The 27627-nt window shown below is 33.0% G+C and overlaps 1 protein-coding gene across 1 annotated transcript in view; it reads right to left on the reverse strand.

The window, feature by feature from the left end:
- EYS (eyes shut homolog) overlaps positions 1 to 27627 on the reverse strand; it is a 1472707-nt gene that overhangs the window by 1023305 nt on the left and 421775 nt on the right. Inside the window, 1 exon segment of the mRNA XM_044387239.3 lies at positions 7457 to 7578. Coding sequence (XP_044243174.2) covers positions 7457 to 7578 — 122 coding nt within the window.

The following is a 27627-nucleotide window of genomic DNA, read 5'->3' on the forward strand; positions in this document are numbered from 1 at the left end:
ACATGATAATCAACCTGTCAAAAAAACAAAGTATTTTGGTAGCATCAAGAGAAAATGATTCATTATGTACAAGGGATCCTCAGTACAATTAACAATTGACTTATCAGGAACCATGTAGTCCAGATGTACTTTAAGTGCTGAAAGTAAAAGATTGTCAACCAAGAATTTGATATCTCTTAAAACTATCCTTTAAAGGAGAAATTAAGACATTCCCAGATAAAACAGAACTGAGAGATTTCACTAGCAGCAGACTGCCCTATAAGAAATAGTAAACAAAATCCTATAGATTAAGATGAAAAGATACTAGACAGTAATCTGAATTTACACACAAAAATAAAGAGCACTGGTAATGGTAACCACATAGGAAAATATAAAAGACAGTATAAAGGTATTTTTGCTTATTACTTTTTCGTTTCCTATCTGATTTAAAAGACAGTGCATAAAACAGTCCTATAAAATTGTGTTGATGGGCTTATAATTAATAATAGCCTAAAGGAGGCAGCTGGGTGGCTCAGTCGGTTAAGCGGCTGCCTTCGGCTCAGGTCATGATCGCAGAGTCCTGGGATCAAGCCCCACATCAGGCTCCCTGCTCAGTGGGGAGCCTGCTTCTTCCTCCGCCTCTGCCTGCCCTTCTCCCTGCCTGTACTCTCTATCTCTGTCAAATAAATAAATAAAAGCTTTAAAAGAATTTAAAAAAAAATAGCCTAAGGAAGTGGGACGGAATGAAGCAATGGTGGAGCAAAGTTTTGGTTTACTACTGAAATTAAGTCAGTATTAATACTATTTAGATTGTTTTAAGTTAAGAAGTTAATTTCAATCTATAGGACAACCACTAAGAAACTAAGTAAAAACGTATAGTAAAAATAAAAAGGAAATTAAAGTGTAATACCAGAAAAAACCTAACATAAGAGAAGGCAATAATGGAGGAAGAAAGGAACCAAAAAGATATAACATATTTAAAATAAAAGGAAACCACATATATAAAACTCTATTTCATTAGTAATGCTAAATGTAAATTAAGTAGACATTTCAATAAAGATAGAATGGACAGAATGGATTCCTAAAGACAGTCAAATCATAGCCTATCTATAAAAGACAAGCTTTATATTCAATGTCACAAATAGGTTAAAGATAAAAAGTTAGAAAAATATATACTATGCCATCAGTAATTAAAAAAGAGCAGAGACAGCTATACTAATATCAGGCAAAATACACTTTAAGCAAAAAAAGGGTTACTCAGGACAAAGAAGGACATTTTATAAATATTTAAATCCATCAGTACGATCTAACAATTAGATCTTAGAGCCTTAAGATCTAACTTAAGGAAATGAAGCAAAATGTGCAGATTGAAGGGATTAATAAATAATTCGACAATAACAATTGCAAACTTTAACTCTATAATGGATAGTAAAAATTGGCAGAAGATGCAGGATGTGGAAGACTTGATCAATATATAAACCAACAAGACCTAAAAGACCCCTATAGAACATTCTGCATACAACAGTAGAATATGCACTCTTCTAAAATACAAACAGAACGTGTATTAAGTTATAATATAAGCCTCAGGAAATTTTAAAAGATTTAACTCACACAAAATAAATTTTCTTGCCAAAGTAAAAGTCGAAATCATAAGAAATCTAGGGAATTCACAAATAAGTGAAAATTAAACAACACATTACCAAATAACCAATGAGTCAAAAAATAAATAACATAGGAAACTAGGAAATATTTTGAGATAAATGAAAATGAATATACAAACTATCAAAAAAATTATAAGATGTAGCTAAAGCAGTGCTTGGAGTGAAATTTACAGCTGTAAACACCTGTATTAAAAAAACAAACAAAAAACAGAGATCTCAAATCAATGATGTCACCATTCACCTACAGAAACTAGAGAAAGAAAACTAAACCCAGACCAAGCAGAAGGAAGAAGATAATGAGATTAATGAAATAGAGAATAAAAAAGAATAGAGAAAAACAATGAAACTCAAAATTGGTTCATTCAAAGGACAAACACTGAACTAGACCGATGAAGAAAAAATAGAGAAGACTCATACTACTAGAATCTGAAACAGAAAGACAATGAATTACTATAACCTTATAGAAATAAAAGGGATTCTGAAGGAATACTATGAACAATTACATACCAACCAATTATATAACCTAAATGAAATGGTCAAATTCTTGGGAAGATAAAAACTTCCTAAACCACCTTAAGAATAAAAAGAAAATCTGAACAGACTTATAACAAGGAAAGATATTGAATTAGTAATCAAAACTTTCCCACAAAATAACCCCAGGACCAGATGGTGTTACTAGTGGATTTCACCAAAGCTTTAAAGAATAATTTTACCAGTTCTTCTATAACTCTTTCAATGGAAAAGGGATAATTCTCAACACATTTCTGTGACCAAAATTATCCTGATACCAAACCCAGCCAAAGATATCACACACACAAAAAGAAAACTGCATGGATATAGACACAAATTTGTTCAACAAAATATTAACAAACTGAATTCAGCAACATTTAAAAAGGATTATATAATATAACCAATTGGAATTTATACTAAAAATGCAAGATCGGATCAAAATTGTAAAATCGGTGAATACAGTGCACCATATTAATATGTGCATCAAAAACATTTGATAATATCCAAAATATTTTCATAAAAAAGACAATGTCTAGAATGTGCTAAAGGGCACCAGTGAAAAATCCACAGCTAACATTATACTCATTGGTAAAAGACCACATGATTTTCTTTTAAGCTCAGCAATAAGACAGGGGTGTTCATCCTGCCACCTCTATTCAACGCTGTATTGGAGGTTTATTCAAGATAATTAGGCATGGGAAAAAAAAATCCAGATTGGAAATGTAGAAGTGAAACTGTCTCTATTATCAGATATGGAATATTTTGACGATTCTACAAAAAATTATTAGAACTAATAAATGAGGTCACCAAGGCTGCAGATTTCATGACTGATATACAAAAATCAGTGGTATTCCTATACATTAGAAAAGAAAAAATTTTTAAATGACATTAAGAGAACAATTCCATTTTCGATAATATCAAAATGAATCAAATTCTTAAGAATAAACTTAACAAGGGAATGGAATACTTGTACATTGAAAACTACAAAAGGTGGTTGAAAAAATTGAAGAAGCTATAAATAACTGGAAAGACATTCCATGAACATGTACTGGAAGACTAATTATTATCAATAATAGCAATATTTTCCAAATAGACATCCATATTCAATGCAAACCCTATTAAAAATCCCAGTTGTCACTTTTTTTCTGCAGAAATTGGTAAGCTGATACTAAAATTCATATGGAAATGCAAGGGTCTCAGCCAACACAAAATAATCTTGAAACAGAAAAAGAAAGAAAGAAAGAAAGAAAGAAAGAAAGAAAGAAAGAAAGAAAGAAAGAAGAAGAGAAAGAAAGAAAGAAAGAAAGAAAGAAAGAAAAGAAAGAAAGAAAAAAAAAGTTAGACACTTCTGATTTCAAAAGTGCTAAAAGCTACAATAAGAGAAAGTGGTACTGAATTTAAAAAAAAAAGAAAAAAGAAAAAAAAGACAAATATCAGTGAAAGAGAATTGAGAATGCAGAAATAATCTCTCATGTTTTTGTTCAAATGATTTTAAGGAAGGGTGCCAAGACGATTTAATGTAGAAAAATATCTATGTGCAAAGGAATGAAGATGGACCCTTGCCTCATGCTATACACACACACAATAATTAACTCAAAATGATTACCAAAATATAAGTGCTAATACTGTAAGACTCTTAGAAGAAAATAGTGGAATATACCTTTGTGACTCTAAGTCAGACAACAGTTTCTCAAATATGGTGCCAGAAGTGGAAGTGACAAAAGAAAACATAGATCAGTTGATCTTCATAAAAATTAAAATTATGCTGCAAAGGGTACCATTAAGAAAGTGAAAACATAACCCACAGAATGGGAGGATAATATTTACAAATCATATCTGATTAGGGACTTGTATCCAAAATACATAAAAATTCCTAAGAAAAGGACAAGCCAATTCTTAGATGGGCAAAAGTTTGAAGGGATATATCTTCAAAGAATATATGTACACCTCGTCAAAAAGCACATCATAAGATGGTTAATATAATTCGTCCTTATGTAAATGAAAATCAAATGTACATTGGAATACCACTTCACACCCCACTAGGATGGCTAAAATGAAAAGACATACATCAATAAATATTGACAAGGGTGTGGAGAAATCGATACTCTTATAGCTCGCTGGTAGGTTTGTAGAATAGTGCATATACTTTGGAAAAGACCTGAAAGTTCCTCTAAAAGTCAAACATGGAGTTACTATGATCCTGCAATTCTCCAGTTAGTTACATATTCAAAAGAATTGGAAATATATGTTCAAACACATACTACTTGTGCGTTAATATTTGTAACAGCATTATTCATAATAGTCAAAAAGTAGGAACAACCTAAATATCCACCAACTGAAAAAGAGATAAAGGTGTTGTAACCATACAATGTCGTAATATTAATTGGCTATATAAAGGAATGAACTACTGATACTTGCTGCAGCATAAACCCTTGAAAACATGATGTTAAGTGTGATAAACCAGTCAAAAAAGATCACATAGTCCATGAGTCCAGTTATGTGAAATGTGCAGAATAGGTAAATCCATAGAGAGAGAAAACAGATTAGTGGTTTTCAGGGCCTAGGGGATGGTGATGAAAGTGTTCTAAAATGAGGTTGTATAATGGTTCTACTTCTCCGTGAATATAATAAAAACTCCTGAATTTTACTCTTTGAAAGAGTGACTTATAAAGTATGCAGATTATGTCTCAAGAAGGTTATCATAAAAAATAACTTGGTAAGGAAATTCCTAAATAGTGAGTCATCTTATTTATATATAACACATGTAATATACAAATTATGCTCACTTCATTGATAGTGTTTGGTGAATTCTCTCCTCTTTTTACAATCTGGTAAAGCCAATGTTAATATAACATTAATTGTAACACATTATTTTTAAAATCACAAAGAAGAACACAATCAAAAAGCCTACTTCAGTTGGACTTCTAAAAAAATAAAACACAGTATCTTGGAAGTAAAATCAGTAATCTATTAAAAATCTGAGGAATGAGAAAATGACTATGAATGAGTTTGTGTTAATTTAAGTGGCAAAGTCTTCTGATACATTTATAAACTTAAGTCATTAAGAGTTTACAATTAGTGGTGTCAGAGTTATCCGGAAAGACTGATTATGTCTCATGAATATTAAAAGAAAGTATATTTTAATTAAGTCTTATAAACTTTGTTGCTTGTTTTGTATTAGATTTTAAGATATCTGCATCAAATAGCAAATAGCAATTATCTAAATAAAAGTACTATTGTGTTGGATAATAAATTAATATTTGAGTCTTCTCGTTCTATTTGATATACATTATGAAAATAATATATTTTGGACAAATAGGTGGACAAGCATAGGTAATATATTTCACATTAACACATACATCATATATTTTTCTCCACACATATTTATGATACTGTATTTTGGGAAAGAGAAAGCAAAAGTAACATCCAGTATATCCAGGAGCTGGTCAGGCACTGGAAGCTAGGTTTATAGCTACATCTTGGTGTTCTCCTATTGAACATTTCAACAGACAATTTCACAGAACATCAAAATGAGACAAAGCTACTCTATGACCCTGATTAATCATTACAAAGACAAGCCTACCCCTTAATCATATCTAAATACAGACAAAAACTTGAACATTATCTAAACAACAAGAATAGCCAAACATTCTCCTGTCATGGTTGATATAAATGATTGCTGCCTCTTTAGAAATTTTCGCTTTCAACTCTGTCCAGTCTTCCTTTCATCTAGGTAAGATTTATTATAAATATAGATAATTCTTCCCACTTCCTGAAGGTCACCTTATCCAGGCCAAGGGCCCACTTTCTTAAATGCTCCCCAAAATTATATGTCACAAGCTCAAACCTCTAAGTCTTTTCCAGCAACCTTTTACTGAGATGCCACATGGATTTACATAGTGTGTGTTCTCTCTTATGGCATGATTATGATTTATTAACCCAACTTGTTCAACCACAGGTATGTTCCTGCTGGTGTTTGTCTGGAGGTGACTGACAGTGTAAGTACACACAAACACAAAGGCATAAACAAATTATCTTAGGAAATACAGAAAAAGCTGAATGCTAAAAAGTATATAACAGAATCTTTGATATATATATTATATATCATACATTGTGGTTATAATTAATAGTCGTTTAAGAAAAATAAAATAAGCATATACAACTAGGGGAGGTTTTTCTTTCTTAGCTCAACAAAAGTTGATTGTTTCTCCTACAATATAGATGGGAAGACAGTTAATGTTAATTTGTGATATGTCAATTTTAAAAATTGATAATTCACAAAAAATAGCTCTGGATTTTTACAACTTTCTATATTTTAAACTAATGTCAACTACTGGCATTTTGAGTTTTTCTACATTAACAAAATTGTTCATTTTTTTCTCTTACTTAAACTATTGCCAGATAGTTCAGAATTGTCTTTAAATGAAATAAACTACCTATTGTTGATCAGTCTGGATCTTATATCCCATTTTAGTCACCAAAAATGAGAATATTTTTGACAAAATATTTGTCAAAACCCTTACATGCTTGAGATGATCCAGAATCATCAATTGTAATCACAAGACGAGACAGTGTGTGAGTTATTTTAGAGGACACTCTGAAAACATTTTGATTCATCCCTGAAAAAATAATCATCCAGGTATATTTGTATTCAATTAATCTGCTTCTGTGACCAGAAGAAAATCAGTCTAGTTATAGTACACCTGGTTTTGCATCTACTTGAGAGACCTGGAGTTCACCAAACAAGTTAAAAATGAAGGCTATTTTACCAATATATATTCGGTTATTAAACTTTTGGAATATTAGGAATAGCTATTCAGAATTTCCATTTAGGGCTTCTTCAGATTTCTTATCTAGAAACTAATACAATTGGATTATGGAAAATGTGGACTAATTAATGTAAAATTTATCAATAATTTGGAAAAAGTAATCCAAATTCACGATAATCTCTGGGTAATAAAATGAAAGTTTTAATTCAACAGACCCACGAAGGAGTCATATGGTGGCACTCATTTTGCATGGAATGATCCAAAACACTCAGATGACAAAAGCATGTTTTGAAGAAGTATATGCATTTGTAACACGTGCCAGATCTGGACATTGTATTTCCAAGTTTAATTGTGTTTGTAACTTTTTGACACAAATTTCAAATGACTGTTGACACTATCTTGTTAGGAAGTGGCTCTTCATCTTGAGATCATTATTTTAATTAATGGATGAAAAGAGAAAATAATATCTGGAATTATCCCAAGGACAGTGAACACTCCAAGTAATTTCATGAAGAAAATGATAAATACATTACTCACCGATAGCTATTGTAGAGGTCAATACAGATGGAATTGTTCTTACAAGGATTCATTTTGCAGTCATTGGATTCTTGTTCACAAAAACTTCCTTTCCAACCAGCTAAGCACACACACCGGTAGCTCTAAGGGAATATGAAAATTATACAATCTTTATGTTATTTCTTGCTATTAAGACTATAATACAGTCATTACTCCTGGCTATTTTGATCTCTGTCAATTTATGCCTATTTTAATATTTATAGAATGTCAATACTTCCCAAAAATTACTTTGACCACAGTTTTAAAAACTATGTGAACAGTATTAATTAGTATCTAATTCAATAAAAATAAATATGCATTATGTTCATGACATAAAACTCTTGGGTTTGTTAAACATCTTAATATAAAAATAGTGTATTAGTAATACGAGGTTAGTGATTGTGTAAAACTAAATAACTAAATATATAATTCAGCAACTAGCTCACGAGTTTATATATATAATATATATGTATGCATATATAATATATATACACATATATATACATATATATATATACATACATATATGTATATACAACAAATAAACCTTCTGACAGTTTTGTGACATTATTTACAAATAATTAATCTGTGTCAATCCAGTCTTGTTGGTCAACTGAAGTTGCAAAACTTTGGATATCATTTTTCTAAGAGTGGAGAAGACTGATAACAATATTCAAAATACTAAAAGTAAAATCACTTTTCCAGAATTGGGAAAACAAACAAAAGAAAACATCTCAAAGCACTGTGGGGCAATAATTTTTATATTAGAAATATTTTCAAAGAACAGGGTCTCATAAAAGAGTAGAATTGGGGCTCTTATATTTGGAGATTCCAGATTTAGAATAATGAAAAATACTAAAATCAATGTTAGCTGTTCTCTTAATCTTCACCGTTCCATACAGTAATCACTAGCTACATGTGGTGATAGAGCATTGACATGTGGCTGTATCAACTGAGATGTGATTGAATTTGAAGATTTAGTATGAAAAAAAGAATGTAAAGCATTTTACTAATAATTTTATTACTTAACATGTTATAATGGTAATGATTTGGATATAAAGAGTTAAACATATTAAAATTAATTTCACCCGTTCCTTTAACTTTTTAAAATATGGCTGCCAGAAAATTTAAAACACATGAAGATAATAATTTTTATATTAGAATGGTCTCATTACTTTTCTTAGAGCTGTGCTAGATGATGGCAACGCAGTTTCTCCACTTGCAAATAGAGCTAAGAAGTCTACATAGTTACACACACATATATGAGGAGCAGGAGCTCCCTGAGATTAAAGAACCTCTTCTACTTTAATATATCCCAGCTACTTGAGGAAGTCTGGCACCTAATAAATGCTTAATACGTGTTAGTTGAACACATGAAAAAGAATAAATATGATAGGAAAAATAAAAGCTGAAATAACCAAAACAGATTTCAAAATGATTCTATATGTTTGCCAGAGGTGGATAGCAAATTTGTTTTGAGCATTACAGTCAAACATATTAATCAGAGAAACAACTAAATTCATGCTCCATGTATTTGCATTTAGGTTAAAATTACTCAAATGCATGAGAAGTACCACTGAGTATTCTGCTTTGGCTTAATAGGGTCAGTTGGTTTGCTATGGTTTGTGAACAGCTGAAAAGCAGAGAAGGATGAGAGCCACCACACTGTCAACACTGGGCTTTATTCTTCACATATGTGTTAATTCTCCAGAGCACTCAGTAATACTACTCATGGTTTGCTGGATTTTACAAATAATTTTCTCATGCACTGTAGCCCCTACATTGTTAACGTTCTCAATGAGTTTGATTACATTTGGAGTTTTCACTAATTGTAGTTGGCTTATTATTTTTCCTTCCCTTTTTTGTAAGCATTGATAAAGGACTTACATGAAAATTGATGTAATGATTATATTTATTTGAAATGAAAGCAATTCTATAGTAAGCAAGGCAAATGTCTGCTGTAGGTAAATGGGGGAAACTACCCAATTCAGTGATGTAAATTAAGGCAGAGTGGGATGGATAACATATGCATAAGTCTGTGGGACAAATGAGGTGCCCTGTTCACTTTCTAAGAGGTATGAATCATTTTTGTAAAGACAAAAACACAAGTCTACTGCTGGTTTTTATTTTGACATCTCAATAATAGTTTGAAACTAATTTAGCAAGTGAGTCAAAAAGCCAATCAAATATCTTTTCCATTAAAGCCATACATTCCTTAAAAGCTAATAATTATTGGTGTTCTTGATGATTTAATAATTAGTAGAAAATTATCATCAATTTAATGGTATAATTATCATTAAAGTGTCAGGTACCACAGCAGTGATCTTTAGATATGATAGAATCTGCACAAAAAGGAAACATTAAAAAAATGACGGAAATAGATTTTTAAAATATTAAACATTAAAAGTATAAATTCTGAAGAAAGCAGAGATGAATATAAACTAGAAATAACCCAGAGTTCAAGTATTTCTATTCATCGATTGCTCACTTAATTCAGAAGCATTTTTCTGAATTTAGACACTCTTTGTACAAAGCACTTTCCCATTCAACATTGAAAAGTTAATTAATTCCAGTAATTTAAAATAATAAAGATAAAATACTATTTTAGAACCATATTACCAAAAAAACATATTGTCCAAAAATAACAAAAGAGAGTAACCACAGATTTAGGAAGCTCTCCAGACCTATGCTGGTTAAGTACAAAGAAAACTTGTCGAGGGATAATGAAAGATGGAGAGTAAATTTTAAAAGCAGCTGAGGAATAAAGGCACATTACCTTCAAAGGGCCAAGACTGACATCTTACTTCCCAATAGTGGAAGCTAGAACCTAGTAATAAATATTTTAATGAAGTGAAAGAAAACAACTATCACCCTAAAAGTCTATGTCCAGTAAAAAATACCCTTTTTGGGAAAGGAGAATAAACACATTTTTAGAAAACCAACACCTGAGAATTTACTGCAATGTTTAAGATTGTGGGTATTTGCTGACAGCCAGCCAGGATTTCAACTAAGCTCCATAAATTATTAACTATGTAATTATAAGCATGTTATTTAATCTCAACGAACATCAGAAATAACAGTACCTGATTGATAAGGGCACGGGGATGAAATGAGTACTTAGTATACAACTTCATATGATATCTGACTTACAGTAAGATACCAGTAAATTTTAACTAAAATGTTCTTTTTTTGTGGGGGAGGGGCAAAGGAAGAGGGAGAGAGAGAATCTTAAGCAGGCTCCAGACCTACCTATGTAGGTGTAGGGGCTTAGTCGCACAACCCTGAGATCATGAGCTGAGCTAAAATCAAGAGTCAGACACTTAACAGACTGAGCCACCACGTCAACCCTAAAATGTTCTTTTATCCAGTGAATTATTCAGGTAGTCTGAACCATTCCTCAGTTTCTGATTCCTGCTTCTTTGACATTTTTCTACCTGGAATACTTTTGCCTACTTCCCCCAAACCCAACTTTTCAAAGTTTATTCTTCCCTCAAGGTTAAAATAAATGTCACATTCTAACTGAACCTTGATCATTTCCTACAATATACTTTCCTCTCTCACAATTACTGTTTTACCTTTTTTTTGATACTTTTAAAGTACATTAGTTACTCATATACATATTCTGTTTTCCACTTAGTACTTATGATATTTAAATATTTTATTGTGTTTTTCTCTAATGTAAAATATAAATAAAAATATAAATTCTAAAAGGCAAGGATTTAATGTTTTGTGCTCATTTATCATCAGTATTTGGAATACTGTTTATATCTGACTAAAAGAATGGATGTTAGAACATAAAATATATATGATATTAATTGATAATATAGTCACAGTGAATATTTTGTTTAGGAACTTTTTAGATATTAAACCATCTCATTTTCCTAACAAGAAAAAGTATATTTTAGAATACATTAAAATAACCCTTCATATAAACATTCAACTAAAAACCAGTTCTATAACTCAGGATTGGAAATCCCAATAAAAGAAAAATTGGGTTAATTCCATTATAAAACGTGTTTATGTATTCAGATCATTATATTTGATTCAATCATAGTCACAAAATTTATCTTACAAAAATATTTTCTGTGTAAAACTTACTTTTAGATTACTGAAAATTTAGATACACACCAAAAGAATAAAATTAACAAAATTTTCAGATCATGGTCTCTTTCTGACACATTACTCATATCTAGGGAGAAGAACAAAGATTTCTTTTTTCTCTAATAAATTTTTTTTAAAATGAAGTAAAATTCATAGTAAATTCAGTCCTTGTAAGAATAATGAACTCTGCCAATTGACTTATAGTCTGTTTCCTTTTAATGTTATTTTAAGAATTCGTTTTAATCTATAAAGACTTACAAAATTGGCTATAGACACAAAGATTGCCAAATACTGGATATAATGATACCCGGGATTAGATATAATACAGTTAATATTTATTCTTAAAAACAAACAAAACTATGTTAATACAATTTCTTTCAATTGCAGAAAGTGATTTATCTCGGTGCTTTAAATCTAAAGTGAAATAATATTTATTATTCTGACAGAAAGTTAATGGAATATTTAAAAACAATTTCTGTAAAATGTTATAAATGCTGAATTTGATTGAATGTATTTTGAAACAAGGCAATGAAAATACATGTTAAATTGAGTGGTACTTTCAAGGCAGAACTGTTTTAGAAAAAACAGTTTCTTTAACTTGGGGAAATGTAATATATGAAGAGAAGGAAAAGCCACATGTTAGATGTGAATGTTGATAGGGCATAAATCAAACTATATTGACCTTTTAAAAACACTTTCTAAAGGAAATACAAACCTGTAAGAAACTCAGTCATTGTTTCCAAGTAAAGATTTTTTTTTTTTTTTTTCTCGTTAGTAGTAAGAAAAGCAGGGGCGCCTGGGTGGCACAGCGGTTAAGCTTCTGCCTTCGGCTCAGGGCGTGATCCCGGCGTTATGGGATCGAGCCCCACATCAGGCTCCTCCGCTATGAGCCTGCTTCTCCCTCTCCCACTCCCCCTGCTTGTGTTCCCTCTCTCTCTGGCTGTCTCTATCTCTGTCGAATAAATAAATAAAATCTTAAAAAAAAAAAAAAAAAGAAAAGAACAGCAGATTAGTATTTTAGTGCCTATTCTAAACGAGGAAATGGCTTTAAATACACATTTTCACTTTCATTACAATGAGTTCTCTTTCCTTATAATTAATTTGCTATAATTCCATTCTCTTATTAAATCGCCTACCTTAGTAAACTATTTGCAATCCTTTCCAACGGGTTTCCTTACCTGTAACATTTTTTCTTTTTCTTTTTTTTTAAAGATTTTGTTTATTTATCTGAGAGAGAGAAAACGAGCAGTGGGGAGGGAGCAATGGGAGGAGCAGACTCCCTGCTGAGCAGGAAGTCCAAAGTGGGGCTTGATCCCAGGACCTAGAGATCATTACCTAAGCTGAAGGCAGGTGCTTAACCAACTGAGACACCCGGATGCCCCACCTTTAACTAATTTTCTTTCTTTCCTTTTCCTTCCTTCATCTTTCTCTCTCTTTCCTTTCTTTCCTTTTCTTTTTCCTTTCCTTTCCTTTCTTTTTCTTTCCTTCCTTCCTCTTTTCTTTCTTTCTTTCTTCTTTTCTTTTTCTTTCTCCCTCCCTCCTTCCCTCCCTCCCTTTCTCTCTCTCTCTCTCTCTCTTGTTCCTTCTCTCTCTCTCTCCTTCCTTCCTGCCTTTCCTGTCTTTCTTCTTCTTCTTTTTTTTATTTTTTTTAAGAATGAGTTTAAAACTAGACTAAAAGGGCTTAGGCAACCAGTACCAGAATTTTATTCTTTACTAATAATAACTCATCTGTCATCAGACACATTTCTAGTATCCTGAATACTGCTTTCCATATTGATGCAATTTGACAACTGGAAATACAGTCTATTACCCAAAGCTTTATCCCCAGGATATATATAATGCTTAAGAATACAAAAACTGTAATCTTCCAAAAGACTATCACAAACATAAAGATGCAAAAATATTAATGAAATTCTGCTATAGATAGAGTAGATGTTTGGGACAATTACTTTTTGGCCTGAAAGTCAAATGATAATGATAATGCAAGCACATCATAAACTAAACATCGGTTATTTCCCCCCATCAGGTTTTTTCTAAAATATTTCACAGACAGGGGGCACCTGGGTGCCTTAGTCAGTTAGGTGTCAGACTTTTGGTTTTGGCTCAGGTCATGATCTCAGGGTCTTGAGAGCCAGCCCCAGATGGGCCCAGTGCTGGGTGGGTAGTCTGCTTGGGATTCTTTCCCCCTCCCTCTCCCTCTCCCTGTGCTCCTCCCCCAGCTCACATTCTCTCTCTCTCTCTCTCTCAAATAAATAAATAAATAAATAAATAAATAAATAAATAAATAAAATCTTAAAAAATATATTTCACAGAAAGATAATACATAGTTCCTTTTCTCATACTGTTTTCTGGTACATCAGAAAGCCCACAAAATTTTACATCTTTTATTACTCAAAGCTGTCTTAAACATTAGATTATTTGGTCCAGTGGTTTTAAAAAAATTTTGCTAATTTTTAGTAAGAAGCCCTCATACAAACAATTCCCTAGGGAGTGAAAGGTAATAAAGCAACATAAAGCGGATCTGCTGAGTGCAGCAAGGACAGGAAGCCCAGAGCCCTACCCATTTAGCTGTCTTAGCCAGTCTCTCCCTTCCCCACCCGCTCCTGAGGACATTATTAAGCCCAGTGAGTCTCCAAACACAGACTGAAGAACACTGATCCAACCAACCTATCTCCTTTTATAATGAAGAAAGTGAACTCACTGAGGTTAAATTGATTATTCAAGCTACCATAACTAGCTGATGGCAAAGCTGGAGTTAGAACTCATGTCTCTTGATTCCCCCTTGTATTCCCAAATGTAGCTTTAAAAAAATCAATTCAAAACATCTGGTAAATTAGGAAATTCAGAAATATATTATTTGAAATGTACCTTGAAGACAACCTGAGAATTTTAAGGCTACCTTCAAATCATGTTTATTGAATAATCCTCTTATATGAATTTCCAAATTCTTTTTTTCTCTGTGTATCAGAAAGTTGCCAGATGGTCTAGTTGATACCAACATGATGCCATGCAAACAGCACTGACCAATAATCATGATCCTTACTTTCATAATAGAGATGGCAGAGGAGAAAGCCATGATATTAACATTATGACTGATATTAATTGTTATAACCAATGTTGTAAAAATGCAGCTTGAACAGTATAAGTATGAACTAAAGAGAACCACCCTGACTCTACTGGTTATTTTCAGGTTAGACATAGCAATGCTCACCCTCACTGAACTTGATAGTGATAGAGAGCAGAGTGAGTAAAAATCACTGCTTCAATTGAAGGATGCAGTCATGGGATATTTGTAGTCTCAGAATATATGTAAATCAGTGAGTCTGAAAGTTTTCAAACCACAAGTATGGATCTCAGTTCTAGCACAGTGACCCCAAGGAAAATGAACAATCTAAAAAATTAGAAAAGTAAGCTAGGCTTTTTCACAGCAACTGTAGAAGCAAGTACCAAATAAATAATGCAATATTTGCATGTTGTTTTAGATAATTTCCAATACCACCTTACAATAGATCATATTATCACTTGGTGAAGTGAAATAAAACAATGAACATGAGATAATATAAAGATATTCTGAACATGTTCTTCAACCTGTTGATTTGTTTTATGTGTTATAAAATTTGGCTCTTAATAATATTTTTAATTTGTCAGGATTTTTATTTTAAGTTCTGTAAGATTAGGTAGAGGTTTTCTTTAGATTTAAACAGAAAGCATTTATGTGCAGCACTATATCATATATGTGTATAACACAATATATTGCATATAGTTATAGACATATCTAACATGTATGATAGATGCATATATATCATAAAGTCTACATTATATACATAGAGTTGAATTTAATGCCATCTGAATTTAAAGCTTATTTTCAGAGTTGAAGGAACAACTTTCAGCATATACCACATTTAGTGTTTCTATTTTATTTTCCTTTTTTAAACATAATTATTTCCTAGCAATTGCCAAGAGGAATTCCAGCACATCACAGTTAGATGAGCACTGATTAGAAAGTCATAATATAAACTGGCTTTGTTTCTCATGACCTTAACAATTTGAACGCTTTGTATATCTGTAGGTTACAGTTAACTATCACATTTTTATCACAGGCTGAAAAGGTACCATTGCAGTAAAAATCAGAAGTAAGAAGGGTGAAAGAAGAACTCAGCCACAGGTGTTGTAACAGAGGAAGCAGAGAACAGGAAGGGCTAGGACCCTGTAACAGTGCTTAGAAAAAAGTGAACTACAATTTCAAATATTCCTCCAATCAACAGTAGTTCCAAAAAGCAAAGTGTTATTCACAAATTTAATAAATTATGAAAACAAGCCCTCCGGGATGTGTTTGGCATTTTAGAATTTAACATTATTGATTTGATCACTACTCCTCCCTCTCCTCAGGATAATCAAAGGATTCCTTTCTTCCTCCTTCCTTCCCCCCTCCCTCCTTATCCCTCCCTCCCTCCCTTCCCCTCCTTCCCTTCCTTCCTTCTTCCTTTCTCTAGAGTCAGGAAATGAAGGCTTATGTTTTCATTCTATCCACAAGTAAATACTTTCTACACATATTAAACCACTTATGTTATTAACTTAACATGAATGAGTAAAATACCCAGGAGGAGGAGGGGGCATTTGATTCTGGTCTAGAATGGGACTAATGAAGGCTAATGAGCCACTCACCTAACTTGGTCATAAGTGGTCTTAATTTTTAAATCAATAAAATTAGACTAGATGATTTCTACTAACTTTTTCAATCTTAAACTGCTCATATTCTGGGGCACCTGGGTGGCTCAGCCGTTAAGCGTCTGCCTTCAGCTCAGGTCATGATCCCAGGGTCCTGGGATCCAGCCCCACATCGGGCTCCCTGCTCGGTGGGAAGCCTGCTTCTCCCTCTCACACTCCCCTTGCTTGTGTTCCCTCTCTCGCTGTCTCTCTCTCTCTGTCAAATAAATAAATAAAATCTTAAGAAAAAAAGTGCTCATTTTTTTATTGCTTTATTTATATTCCCTAGAGAGCCAGGTATTAACAAGAATGGTCTCTCTATTATGCCATGCATTCCCACTAGCTGTCTAAAACACTCCTAAGTGATACGCTAATTCCTGTTTAACAAAATTATGTTCTGGAATGACAGCTGGAGACACAGTAAGTGGTTTATAACTTACAGTTTTTCTTAGAAGAGACACAAAGTTTATCTTTGTTTCCAATTCCTTACACAAGCTCATGAGGCAAAATGTGTTTTTAAAACACATAGAGAAAAATGTCTTATTATATCACAATAATTAATATTTATTCTCTAAGAACATAAGATAAATTAGTCTTAATGTGTTTTAATTGAACAAAATCAATAGCCATTGTCATATACAAAAATGAAGCAGAACCTATGGCTAAATTTTGATTTGTGATTTGAAATTGACAAATAGTTTTCCAGATATTTTCTTTTATCCTGTTACTGTAAATATTTTTAATAAAAGGAAATTTCTAAGTATGAATAATCAAAGTAATTTGTGAGTATGTGGTTTATAGAATCACTGGTTAGTTTATAATCATGTATTATATAATATATGAAATATAATGTAAAATTTCAGCAATCATCTCAAAATTTTAAAACAAAAATAATTTTGTCTTAATGTAAAATAATGTAAATATTTGTAAAATGTAAATTTTAAGCAATCATCTCAAAATAATGCAAAATAATGTAAAATGTTGGAAAATAATGTAAAATTTTAAGCAATCATCTCAAAATTTTAAGACAAAAATAATTTTGGAAGAATTTTTCATAGTACCTTCTTAAATTACTGTTGATTTCTTCACTGATGTAGATCCCAGATCTTTTTTCTTTTCTGATATATCTTCCACATATTTAAATGCTTGCTTTTTTTTCCCTACTAATTGTGACTGAACGTATTATCTACAAATCTAAATCTGTCCCCAGAATCTTTGATATCACAAAATATATCCATGCCTTCTCACATTTGGCATTTCTCAACTATTGATTCTTTAAAGCCAGCTTTCCAAAAGAAACATTTTGCTCTTGGTCAATGGTGGTGTATATATTTGTTGTTGTAAATTATTAATTATTTGAAGATACTTTGGCATAAATGAGAGAAGTCCTAATATAATCATCTGACTTCAGTGAACAAGAACAGCACATGAGGATCAATTACCCTCTCCCACACTGCTAATTCATATTTACAAAATATATAAATACATACATAAAAAAATTCCTGTTTTTTTTTTCAGATTTCATTTATTTATTTGAGAGAGAGAGAGAGCGCACAAGCAGGGGCAGGGGCAGAGGGAGAGAGACAAGCAGACTCCCCGCTGAGCAAGGAGCTTGACACAGGGCTCAATTCCAGGACCCCCAGGACTTGCAGATCATGACCTGAGCCAAGGTCAGGTGCTTAACTGTCTGAGCCATCCAGGAGCCCCTAAAAATTCCTGTTTAAAATACTCAACAGGTCCATGGGAGCTACACTGGTCACACCTGAGGTATCCATAAGCTAACAATGATACTAAAAAGATTCATGCCTCTTTGTTACAGAAGTCCAAAAAGAATTTATAAGACATTTTCACATATTCTATTTATTTTATTACATTATTAAGCTTCGCCCCATTCTCAATCTAACAATACCACTTTTCAGTGCTCACTGGGCTTGAGTTGCAACCCAACTTCTGTTTTCTGTCCATATGCCATGCACAATTTACGTAACCTATATTCTCATTTACAAAACTGGGCTTAGAGTAGGATTTTTGGGGGGATATATTTTTTGAAGGGCTTTTCTGTGTACTCATATATTAAAAATTGATTATAATTTAGCTATCATTATAATTATTTTATTGTTCCATCAATCACTGAGGACTGTGAAATCATGAACCCAGAGTTCTTGGTCTTCACCTCCACTGAAGCATAATTACAAACCAAAATCAGAACCACAATTTAGCTCTCATTTCCACTCAGGCACTTCCAACTTCCAACACCTCAAATTATGATATTCCAACCTTTGGCACCATCTCTTATGCTCTCAACTCTTCTAACCCTTCATTTCTATTTTATTTGCAATTCTACTTTTATCAATGCTGCTCAGTTAGTACCCCTGTTCTCCAAGTATATTTGACTAAATCATTGGTTCTCTTCCTTCATTTCCCAGCTTAAAGATTATCATACAGCATTTCCCAAGATGGGATATTTGTACCACTTGGTATGTAAGAATTACAGGTTCATTTTAATATTTATTTCCTTATCATTACTCCTAATTGTATTAGAAAAATGCATCAAGTTCTGAATACATTCCTTGAGAACAAATTTATTTTAAGAAAACAACTGAGTTGATATAAGTGGTATATAAATTTGTGGCAAAACAACAAATTTCTCTAATTTTAATTAACTGACTGAGGCTGAAAATTATGTCCACTTGGCCCTCCTATTATGCATGTCTCCTTGGTACTCTATTACTGTACTCAGGTCTGTTTGAATAACTTTTCTGTGATGTGATGTGATGTGATGTGATGTGATGTGATTTGATGTGTGTGTTTGTGTGTGTGTGTGTGTGTGTGTATAATTCTGAGTGCCACTCTACAATGTTTTTCCTTTGGCAAAAATTCTCTAGGTTTGGTAAGCTAATATTCTGATTAGAAAGCCTACATTACAAAGATGGTTTCTACAAGTACTTCAGTTAACTTTATCTCTAGCCAACACCAGGTGCTTTTTAAGTTAGTGTAACTTAAAATTAAGAATCGATTAGTGAAATTATTATTCAAGATACATGGACTGATTAAATATTTTAGAGACATCCTTCAAATACTTTAGAGACATTCCACCCTTCTTCATGACCAAGTGTAGGCAGCCCTGTAGCCTGCAGCTACAGAGATGAAAATCCTGGTTAAATAAATTATCCTGTGCTCTTTTCTTGTTTAGAGGTTTTCCATTCACATGACTCTGAAAGATAGTGCAAATGAGTCCAATGGCTGGAAATACTGTCACAATTGCCTAAGGGAAAATCTAATGTAAGTAATTTCTGAGCCCAGCAAAAGATAGAGAATGGGGACATCATTAATGTAAGAAATGCTAGAATGATAACATAAGTCAGCCTGGCTTGATTTTATTATAACCCAATAGTGAAGAAGTGAAGGAGGTAACTCACATCTATTTCTAACTATTTGTAGCTGTGGGGACCTATCAAGAAGAAGATCGTAATTGGTATGTTCAGACATATTTCAGGTTCACTTTTCAAATCTTTGAAGTACTATTACTCTTCACTCTTGTCAGATTATTGCAATAGGATTTCTCTCTTATATAGCACAAATTCATTAAATAATTCATTATTTACAACAAACACATAAAACACCAGTGACTAACAGCAAAATATTCCTTTAGAAAACAAACTACTAATTTTAAATTGTAATATATAACATACTGTTACATCATATCATATTTTATTAATTATACTCCTTTTATATTAGTCGAAACATGCATGAACGCACTTTTAAACAAAAAGGTTATTACCTTCTGTTAAGAAGGTTAAGAAGGATGGTTATTTAAATGAATTTCAAAATCTGACATCTAGCAACTTCTCAATAAATCATACCCTTCAAAATTTATCATTATTAATACAGACTCTTAATATAGAGACTTTCAAAAATTTGGAAATTAGATATGTATCATTTGGTGTCTACAGCCATACCACGCCGAATTTGTTTGATCTCATCAGGAGTTTACAACGAAAACAAACTTTCGTTAGTGAGTTCTTAAATAAGGTTTTCAAAATAATATGTATTCATATAAATCATAAATAAATTTTTAGTTCTACCATTTAATTTGGAAATAATTATCTCTAATATCCCTCTAACTTCTTTTCCTTTAAAGAAATTAATAGTTTGTTTATAATTAAATGTCTATGCAGTGTTCTTTATTCATTAAAGAAAAAATCTCTCAACTTTTTCAATTGATTTCATTGAACGGTTAGATACTTTATAGCTTTGTGTTGTTATTAAAACAATGTATTAATATCAAATCTTATGTTAAATCATAATATATTGATTTTTATTTCCCTTCCACTGAGATTATTCAAATGTGATAATTTTTATTCAACATTTGTTGATTAAACATTTTATATTTGGCAAGGAGAATGTTCGGGAAACTTCTTATCACAGTGATAAGCAGCAGCAAACCATTCACGAAAACGTGAGCTTTATCCTTTGCTCCTGAGCAGATGCAAAGAAATATAAAATTAAACCTTTTCTCTAAGAGGCAAGAGCATGGAAAGTTTATATTTATAACACTAATAACAGTTGAACTCACAGAAATTAATTCTACATGAAACTATTTATCCTTATGCTCGAGAGTAACAAATAAATACTGTTAAATCATATCATCATAATATTGATAAACAACAATACAAGAGAAGTAAAAGAAAATTCATACAATGTTTTTCTTAATTCCACAAATATTTACTGAAAGTGTATATACAAATGGCATGCTAGGTGTTTGTGATACTTCAGTAAACAGAACAGACAAAATATTCCTGCTTGAATATTTGCCTGAAGATTACTATGATGTTCATATAGGGACACATATATATAGTACTGACCACAAAAGAACATAAAAATATCTATTGTCTGTAGGCCTTTTTGTATAAGGTGTTATGTGTGCTATAGATCATGTAATGCGGGCTCCCTTGGGAGACTCTAGGGGAGGATCTATTTTCTTGCCTTTTCCACTTACGGAGCTGCTTCCTCATATTCCTTGGACTGAGGACCCCCTTCCTTTATCTTTAAAGTCAACACTGTAGTATGGCGCTTTAATCCTTACATTGCCTTTTTTGTCTTCAAATCTCTTTCTGCCTCCTTAAAGGAATATTGTGATACATGTAGGGTCCACCCAGATAATCCAGGACAACTATCTCATCTCAAGATATTTAATTTAATCATATATGCAAAGTTCCCATTACCATATAAAGTAGCCTTCACAGTTCCAGGATTAGGTCCTAGATATCTTAAGTGGTCATTATTCAGTCTACTTATTGTCCATCTGCCTACCCTCTGGCACTGTTCTGAAGGTTACTCATGAAGGTAACCTTCTAGTTAGCACATAAACAAAACAAAACACCACAAAAAAACATAGTTCTCAAATTAAATTCCATTCCATTCTTAAAATTATTAAGTCTATTAATTTTTTTTTTCATGATAGTTCTTTCTGGGGTGCCTGGATGGCTCAGTTGGTATTAGCTTCTGACTCCTGATTTCTACTCAGGTCATGATCTCAGGGTCATAATCTCATGAGATCAAGCCCCCTGTTGAGCTCTGAGCTTAGCAGGAAATCTGCTGGAGATTCTCTTTCTCCCTCTCCCTCTGCCACTCCCTCTGCTTGCTCACTCTCTTTCCCTCTCTCAGTTAAATAAATAAATAAGTCTTTAAAAAAAATAAAAGAGAAGTTTGATAGTTCTTTCTAGTGGCCTACCACTACCTTATTACTGGGCTATTTTATTTGCCATCAGTTAACAGCATCTATTTTCTAAACAATCCACATGTCTCTGAGCATATTCATCCCTACTTCATAATCGCCAGAATTAACCTTTCTAAAAACTAAACCCAACCATGCTACTCAGCTCCTGAAAAACAAAAAAACAAAAACAAAAACAAAACAAAACAAAAAACCCTGTTTACTACTACTGTTCATGGAACAAAATCTGTACTCTATGATTTGGAATTAAACTGTCCTCCCTACTCTGAGACCAAAAGTCCAGTCTCTTTTTTAACCACTTCACATCTTTCCACAAGTATACCAAGCACTTTAAGTAAAAAAGAATTGCCAACATTTTATAAACGGGTACTATAGAATTAACTTCAATAGTTTGCTTGGCAAACTCCTACTTATCCCTCAAGAAGACAAACTAAACATTAAGATTTTTTTTTCTACTGTAATGTAGAAATAATGGCTACTCCATCTTTGGATTTCCACATTCATTCATATTTCTTTTATGCCATTTGTGTGATTATTAATTTTTTTTTAATTATCACACTATCTCCTAGATGAGAATTTAAGCATGTGGGAAATACTGTGCCCAGATCACCTTCGAATCCCCAGAAACTAGAGCTTGGCAGGAAGGAGACAATCTACAAATGTAATTAGTTGAATGAATGAAGCCTTCAGAGTCAAGTGAGAAAACCAGGGCTTGTAATAACCACATAACTGATGAATACGTCTCCTCTCCTGAAGATACTATCATATATTAAACTAAATCTCTCCTCAGAACATGAAATTAACTCCTGTTTCTGTTTTTACTACTTATTCAGGAAAAGTTAAATAAACAAATAAATAAAAATATATGTATTATATAATGATGTATAACATATATACTGTTTCAGCAAATGTTACACACACACACACACACACACACACACACACACACACACACACATTTGGGCCAAGTTTTGCCTGACTGGAATTTTTTTTTTCTTTTTCCACTGGAATTTTATTTTATTTTATTTTATTTTATTTTATTTTATTTTATTTTTAAAGATTTTATTTATTTATTCGACAGAGATAGAGACAGCCAGCGAGAGAGGGGACACAAGCAGGGGGAGTGGGGAGGAAGAAGCAGGCCCATAGCGGAAGAGCCTGATGTGGGGCTCGATCTCATAACGCCGGGATCACACCCTGAGCCAAAGGCAGACGCTTAACTGCTGTGCCACCCAGGCGCCCCTCCACTGGAATTTTAAACCCAGTAATACTGTTGTTATACAAATTGTCCGCTGCCTGCAAATTATGGTGATTTTATATTTTCAAAATATTTTCAAAAAACTGTCCTTCTTAAATGAATAATTACATTGCTAAAACATTATTCAAAATACAGTTATATTACTTCCTTCATTCACCTATTAAATAAAGGAATATGTTTGCAGGTTTCTCTGATTTTAAAACTTCCATATATGTACTTAAATATGTCCTTCTCAATCTCTTTTTTTATTGAAATATAATTAACATAAAGTGTTATTTTAGTTTTAAGAGTACAATATAATGACTCACCAATTCTACACATTGATCTCAATCTTTCTTTTTGAATTATTGCTATCAAAAGGACTGAGGGGCTGTTTGCTTTGCACAGAGGCTTGAAGCAACAGTTCTGTTTTTTGTTGTTGTTTTTTCCTAGAAAATAAAATAAACACATCATATAGCTACCCAATTGAGCATCTCAAATTCTATTTGCCAAGGTTAATGTTTGCTTTCCTTACTAGTCAGCTCCACAGGCTGTTGTGGGTACTGTGGGGAACCACTCAGACTCCTATTCGTATCTAAAGCTCTCTTAACCCCGCTGCCTGCAGTATTGGCAGTTGAGAATCCACAGCTGAGTCCTTCCCTAAGATTTGTCCTTGCCTTAAGGGAGCTGCTTTGCCCATTTTTATGCCACTCCCTCCAAGCCCCAAGATAGCCCACAACCAATAACTGGCTTATACAAAGGTACAAAGACCAAGCCCCTTGGCTTCAATCAGAGGCATCTCTGAAGGGGCACCTCAGCTTAAGCACTTCCTATGGGACTGTCTAAAATCCTGTTATTACCACATCATAGCTAAAATGGTCTCTGTCCATTTCTCTTTCCTTCACTCCCTCACAGATATTGTTCCCTGAGTATTTCACAACAAACTCTATTAAAAAAAAAATCTCATCTCTAAAAAAGTTTCCTGGGGAAGCCTTCCTAAGAGTTGGAGCTAGGAGTGGTTTAGCACATGACCTATAAAATGGCCTTCTGGAGCTGAGTGGTCTGGGGTCAGCTGGCAAGGAGAACTCTGTCAGTGGCTGTAGGTGTAGTGTGAATGGCCCACAGCATGGTATAGTAACGCAAGTATTAAAGCATTATACTAGCTGGGAACAGTGCTGGGATACTGGCAGAAGGGCAGGACCTGGCAAATGCAGTATGACAGGCCCTTCAGAGGTTTAGTAGAAGTAGAAATCATCAGAATAATGGAATCAAATGGCTCTTGCCAAGTGTCACTGATACAGTGAAAAAGACAAAGACAAATTAGGGTGAATAATAATACTTTTTTTAAAAGTAAGAGTGAGGAGACCTCTTTGGAATCTTATAAAGAGGTTCTCATCTCCTGCAGCTGGAGAGCTGTAAAAACTGCGGAGAGGGACCAGGACTTATTTACAAGAGCAGGAGTGCCCGAATCCCCCTGGAACCCACTAGGACTGAAGAAGTCACCCTCTCCCTTTGAAGGCGAGACAGAGATCACTGTCTTGCAAAATAACATGCAACTGCCCTCCACTAGGATTCAGGCCCACTTAGCTATAGGTGTGAAGATTATATGACAAGACTCCCAGACCGTATCTTCCTTCACACAGGTCACTGGCCTATCTCCACACTTACAGAGGCAGTAAAAGGTAGAGACAATTGTACCAACAGTGGATTCTCAAAGGACTGGTAGAATCTCACCTTGGCACCAATCTCACTTTGGTACCCAGTTCCTGACCCTCCATGTTACCTAAAGTCTCCAAGCCTCCTAGTATATAAAATCACTATAGAATGTTGCAATGATTGTATATCTATGACTTTAAGGTAGCTCTTTGTATAGTAAAAACACAATACCTGTTAGCTACAAATATTAACACTAGGAATTGCAGATCTTACTTCTATGTCATGCTTTTATAGTCAAAAGCCCACTTTCCCAATTCATCTCTAATTTACAAGAATCAAAATCAAATGAATGAGTTATTGAGAAAAATTGCTGGTTAAAAAATCTGCAGGCATTTTAATTATTACACATCTTCCATATATCAAGTATTTGATATTTAAAAATAATACTATATAATAAGTATGGATCAGACTATATTAATTTATACTATTTTTATATATAAACACAGATATACACATTGATATATACATATAATACAAATATATGTATATAGATATATAATATATACATTCAGTAGTATATATAATATATATACTGCTATATATACACACACACACACACATAGTGTCATTTTCATAGGAGGCATGAGTAATTAATTTTCTTTGACAAAATACACCTGCAGGAAGCTCAGCCTTCTGTAAAACAGTTCTGTAGAGAGGCATCTTGTTCATTTACTTAACAGATATTTACTGACTCCCTTTTATGTTTTAGGCACTAGGCATACAATGATCTATAAGTGACACAAGGTCGCAACTCTGAGGTCACAGTACCCCAAGGTTCACAATCTATTAGGAAGACAGAGAAGGGAGAAAATAGACACACACACAAACACACACAATGTGTGTTTATAAAATAACCAGAGTCTATGCTATGAAGAGAAGTAACACTTGGCATTGAGAGTGTCACAACACATATTTAACAAAAAGAAATAATTAAGCTTGGTGGGTCATGTGATATTTTTTACCACACTTTATGGTAAAAACATTTATTTCTTTCTGTCTTAAAGAGTCCTGAGGGAAAGGATTATGTATAGTTTACCATCTTTAATTAAGAGTACAACATTTTGAGCCTTGATTATATTTGAATGAGTATACACACTAATTTTGCAAACCAAACTGAGAACACATAGCATCAGTAATTCAGGAAACATTTGTTGACTAAAAACATTGCTAAAATCTGTCCTAGGTCTTCAAGATACAAACTGTATACTGCAGAAACTAAAAGATGAAAAATTATTATTTTGCAGTATTACCTGATTCTTTTCATAAATACATGTATTATTTCCCATTTTTAAAAATATTTTATTTATTCATTTGCCAGAGAGAGAGAGAGCACAAGCAGGGGAAGTGGCATGTAAGAAGGAAAAGCAGGCTCCCTGCTGAGCAAGGAGCCTGATGGGGTACTTTGGGATCATGACATGAGCCAAAGGTAGATGCTTAACCAACTGAGCCATCCAGACATTCCTATTTCCCATTTTTAAAATGAGCTTTATTATCATTTTATAAGTAATAATTGTGAAATGCCCTTTTAAAAATCTAAACATGGATTGGTAAATCAAAATACAAGACAGATTAAAATATATAGAAAAATAATTTCTCTTTTCTTCTCAAAACCAAATCAAGTTTCATATAAGTAAAATGTAGAGACCTGGGGCACCTGGGTGGCTTAGTCAGTTAAGCATCTGCCTTCAGCTCAGCTCATGGCCTCAGGGTCCTGGGATAGAGCCTTGCAGTGGGCTCCCTGCTCAGTAGGGAGTCTGCTTCTCCCTCTCCTTTGGCCTGTCTCCCCTCACTTAGTGGCACACTCTTTCTCTCTCTCTCTCTGAAATAAATAAATAAGATCTTCAAAAAAATAAAAATAAAATGTAGAGAACAAACATACATTGAGGAAAGTGTAGTAACAGTAGCATGAAAAAGAATTTAGCATTTAATTCCATCATTAGATTACATATATGAGCTTTTTAAGAATTCGTTAAAATTCATAAGCACATTAACAAAATATTTAAGTTCCAAAAAAAACACTTATTTAGATTTAAAAAAATACCCTTAAGGAGCGGCCAGAGATATTGATTCAGAAATTGTATACAGAGTTTAAAACACAAGCAACAGAAGCAGATTCTGGCTAAGTTAACCAAAAAAAAAAAAAAATGACAAATATGACAACTGATTAGGATTTATTTGAAGATCATTGGTTAACTGACATAAAGTAATAGAATATAAATGCCTCATAATGTAAGATACAAGGCAATGCCTATGATCTCAAAATGTTATCTTTAACTGCTTGATCTGAATCACCTGAAGTACTTGCTCAAAATGATGAATTCCTGGGCCCAGCCCAGAATTACTGAATCAGAATGTCTAGAGAAGACTTCCACATATTTGCTCTTGAACACCATCATGAAGGAGACTCATACCCTGTAATATTTGTCTTGGTTGCGACTCTGCCCCAATATTCCAAATGCTATGTTTTTCTATTAAAGTCAAAAACCTCTGGAAAAGAAAACTGTGTTTTCTTCTCCCAAATGGGAGAACAATCTCTGAACACTTTTTTCTTATATGATAGATACTACATTCTACTTTAAATTGCTATTATTTGTGTGAACTTTACTCTCTCTTACTTTTCTCATAATTTGCAAGCTTATCGAAGCTAGCAATATC

The sequence above is a fragment of the Ursus arctos genome, unplaced genomic scaffold (genome assembly GCF_023065955.2).
Source record: "Ursus arctos isolate Adak ecotype North America unplaced genomic scaffold, UrsArc2.0 scaffold_29, whole genome shotgun sequence".
In the NCBI taxonomy this organism is placed as follows: domain Eukaryota; kingdom Metazoa; phylum Chordata; class Mammalia; order Carnivora; family Ursidae; genus Ursus; species Ursus arctos.